Consider the following 3141-nt stretch of genomic DNA (forward strand, 5'->3'; position numbering starts at 1 on the left):
ATTCCACATTATTACAAATAACTTCATTTCTGGACATTTATGGTTTGATTTCTTTGAAAAATTCCTCATAAAAATTACATAAAATTAGGAATAAGACCAAATATTACTGTATTATTGTAACCAACAAGACAAATTAAGGCAAAGGTTCTCAAACTGGGGTCCCTGGACCCCCAGGTGTACGCGACAGGTATCTTGGAGGTCCTCAAAAATTTTTACTAAAATGTTAATTTGGTTTTTATTTTTAAAAATGCATGGAGAACAATGAACTAATAAAACAAACATAAGAAACTTAATAAAAATATATATTCCTATGGTATTTAGGGGTTGAAATGACAAAAAATTATCTTTTATAACAGCATGGGGTTTATGAGGGGGTCCCTGGAATTTTTCACCCTTGTAAGGGGTCCCCCGACCCAAATGGCTTGAGAACCCCTGAATTAAGTCATATCTCTGGTTCTGTTTATATCAGAATGATCCAGGTATCAAAATGTAGCTTTTAAAGCCAGGAACATGAAAACGTAATGAGGTCATTTTGACCTAATTTGACTTAATCCTCATTTCGATGTGATGGGTCACATTTGCTAAGGGGCAGGACAGATATTATCTTTCACCTTTTAAATGTTGCATTGAATCATAAATTTAATGTTTCCAATTGATAAAATTAACTAAAAAAGTTAAACTTAAGGTAAAGTTGACTTTAAGTAAATGTAAAGTTAACGTAAAATAAATGTTACCTTAATTCAGTTGAGTGGAACCAGCTGACATAATTTTTTTTTACTAATCTATTATATCTGTTTTCTGAGTGTACATCAGGGCTATTCAACTGGTGACCCGCGGGCCAGATGTGACCAAAGTTCAGCCCGTCAAATTGGTTCATTCATCTCTTAAGTCCAAACTCCTGGTTTTCTACTTTAATTACTACGAGTTATTTTAGTTAAACTTAGACATATTTGGTATCTACAGAAACATCAAGCTGATAAAAACATTTCTACAAATATCAAAGACAGTTAAAACTACAAGCAGTTGAAGATAAAACTATGAAGGTGAAAATAAAATTTGGCATCAGAATATGAGGCATAAAGTGTTCTTTTTTTTTTGATAATGTTTAATTATCACTACTTTTATAGGGTTATATATGTTGTATTAATGATTAAAAGCAGCAAAATAAACTATTTCAAAGGTAACAGATCTTTGTAATACTTGGTTTATTTACATAATAACTTTAATTTCTGGATTTTCGGCCCCTCAGCTGTTGGTCTGCAGTAACTGTGGCCCTCGGAGCAGTTTAGTTGAATAGCCCTGCTGTAGATCATGATTTTTGTTGAAGTTGTCACAGTTTTGTTGAACTCTGACCCCTGAAGTGTGTTTCACTAACAGGTACTACCTTTTCGCTTTGATCCTCAACCTGACTCGAGACGTCTACGAGCTCTGCCTTCTCCTGGACGCCGAGGCTCGCCACAGAAGCACCAAGTCTCCTCCCCCTCCCTGTGACAGCAGCACCCTCCCTGCCGACCACCTCTCCACATCCTCCTCTTCATCCGCCCTTCCCACCGCCGTGGCTCCGCCCCTCGCCTGCCTGCGCAGGCGTCTCCATCAGGCGCTGACGGTCCTGCACAACAACCCGCCGCTCCTGCTGGACCTGCTGAAGAACGCCTGCGATATTTTCATCCCGCTCGACAGGCTGGGGATTTACCGGACCGGGCCGGGCTTCGTCGGGACTTGCGGCCTAGCCTCCTCTGTCCTCTCCATCCTCACCGTAGTCCAGCCGTGGCTCAAACTGAAGCCGTAAAGCCGGTCAGGAGCGTTCAAAGAATCTGTAGGCGAACTGTACTGACGTCATACTGCTAATGATTGTAACATCCCACAGCAAGCAACTAATGTGGAGGACTGCTTTCTGTCAAACGACTCATTTTCCTGCACTAACCAGAGGCCAGATGTAAAATAAATGTGAAATTTTATGACCAAAACTGTGTGCACATAAAGACAGAAGTGTTCTTTTTGTTATCTTTGATCATCTTAATCATTATAACCTGTACTTTTTTAACAACCAAAGCCATTTAGTGTTTAGAGGTAGAAAAGTTCTGTAAATTCTTTAGAAAGAAATCTTCAATTGTCAGTTTTCCAACAGTGCCAGAGCAAACGCTCACTTAAGATTTTATTTAATGAAAAACAGAAAGAAAAACATCCTTTTCTATTAAAATCTTTGTTTTATCAACATATCAGATTAAAAGTTTGCATCAGTTTCAATAATACCTGCATCTGTTACAGGAGAAGATGTGCAGGTGCAGAAATAAAGTGCTGTTCAATGAAGAAAAGCAGGAATCCACTGAATTTCTCTAGAAAAACTCTCTCATCTGACTCCAGTCAGCTGCTTTAACATTATGGCTGCAATAAGAAAATATAAAAAAGAATATGACTTTATTCTCATAAAATTACGACTTCAATCTCATAATAATAAAAAAAGTGAGGCCCTAATAATCCATTGTAACATATACTCTAAATTAATTCAATAATATTCAGTCAATCCTACCTGCTCACTCTGCAGCAGGACGGTTCTGTTTGTTGGTTCTGACTGAGAAGCTACAAGACAGTTTCCAGTTATGTGGTGTCGCATCATTTATAATACATAATGTTATTTACCACAACGCTACAGATTCATTGACTTGATAATTAAGTAACTTGAACGGTGGTTTGCAGACAGTTCATAGGGACGTGGATACATTTTTAATCCTACACCAATATTAAATCTGACAGCGGATTCCAAAAGAACATTTCAAACCATACAAAACAACACCAAAATCATGTGATTATCTCAAGTATGAAGTTATTGATGTTTGTTTAGGTGAAATAAGCTCGTGTTTTCTTGCTCTGTGACTATTTGACCTTACTGTTTTTGCTCGTAACTTCCTGTGTTCAAGATATCGCCATGAAATTTTAGGAAGTTTCACATTCTGGTTTTTGTAGGTATGGAAGCGAAGATGTAACAATATTGTAATTAAAATGGATTAATAGAAATGCTGTTTCATTTTCAACATGTACCTGAATTTTTTGACTCATAAGTAAAATTATAAATCAATCATCCAAACTGTATGTTCTTTTTCTTCTCCAAGACTGCTCAAAGTGTAAATTAATTAAAATGTT

The 3141-nt window shown here is 37.0% G+C and overlaps 1 protein-coding gene across 1 annotated transcript in view; it reads left to right on the forward strand.

Moving 5' to 3' along the window:
- Positions 1 to 2315, forward strand: part of pex11b (peroxisomal biogenesis factor 11 beta) — a 13604-nt gene extending 11289 nt beyond the window's left edge. Inside the window, exon 4 of the mRNA XM_014004856.1 lies at positions 1378 to 2315. Coding sequence (XP_013860310.1) covers positions 1378 to 1789 — 412 coding nt within the window. The 3' untranslated portion in view covers positions 1790 to 2315. The remainder of the gene's footprint in view (positions 1 to 1377) is intronic.
- Positions 2316 to 3141: the final 826 nt, after the last annotated feature.

This window comes from Austrofundulus limnaeus, unplaced genomic scaffold (genome assembly GCF_001266775.1).
Source record: "Austrofundulus limnaeus strain Quisiro unplaced genomic scaffold, Austrofundulus_limnaeus-1.0 Scaffold27, whole genome shotgun sequence".
In the NCBI taxonomy this organism is placed as follows: Eukaryota; Metazoa; Chordata; class Actinopteri; order Cyprinodontiformes; family Rivulidae; genus Austrofundulus; species Austrofundulus limnaeus.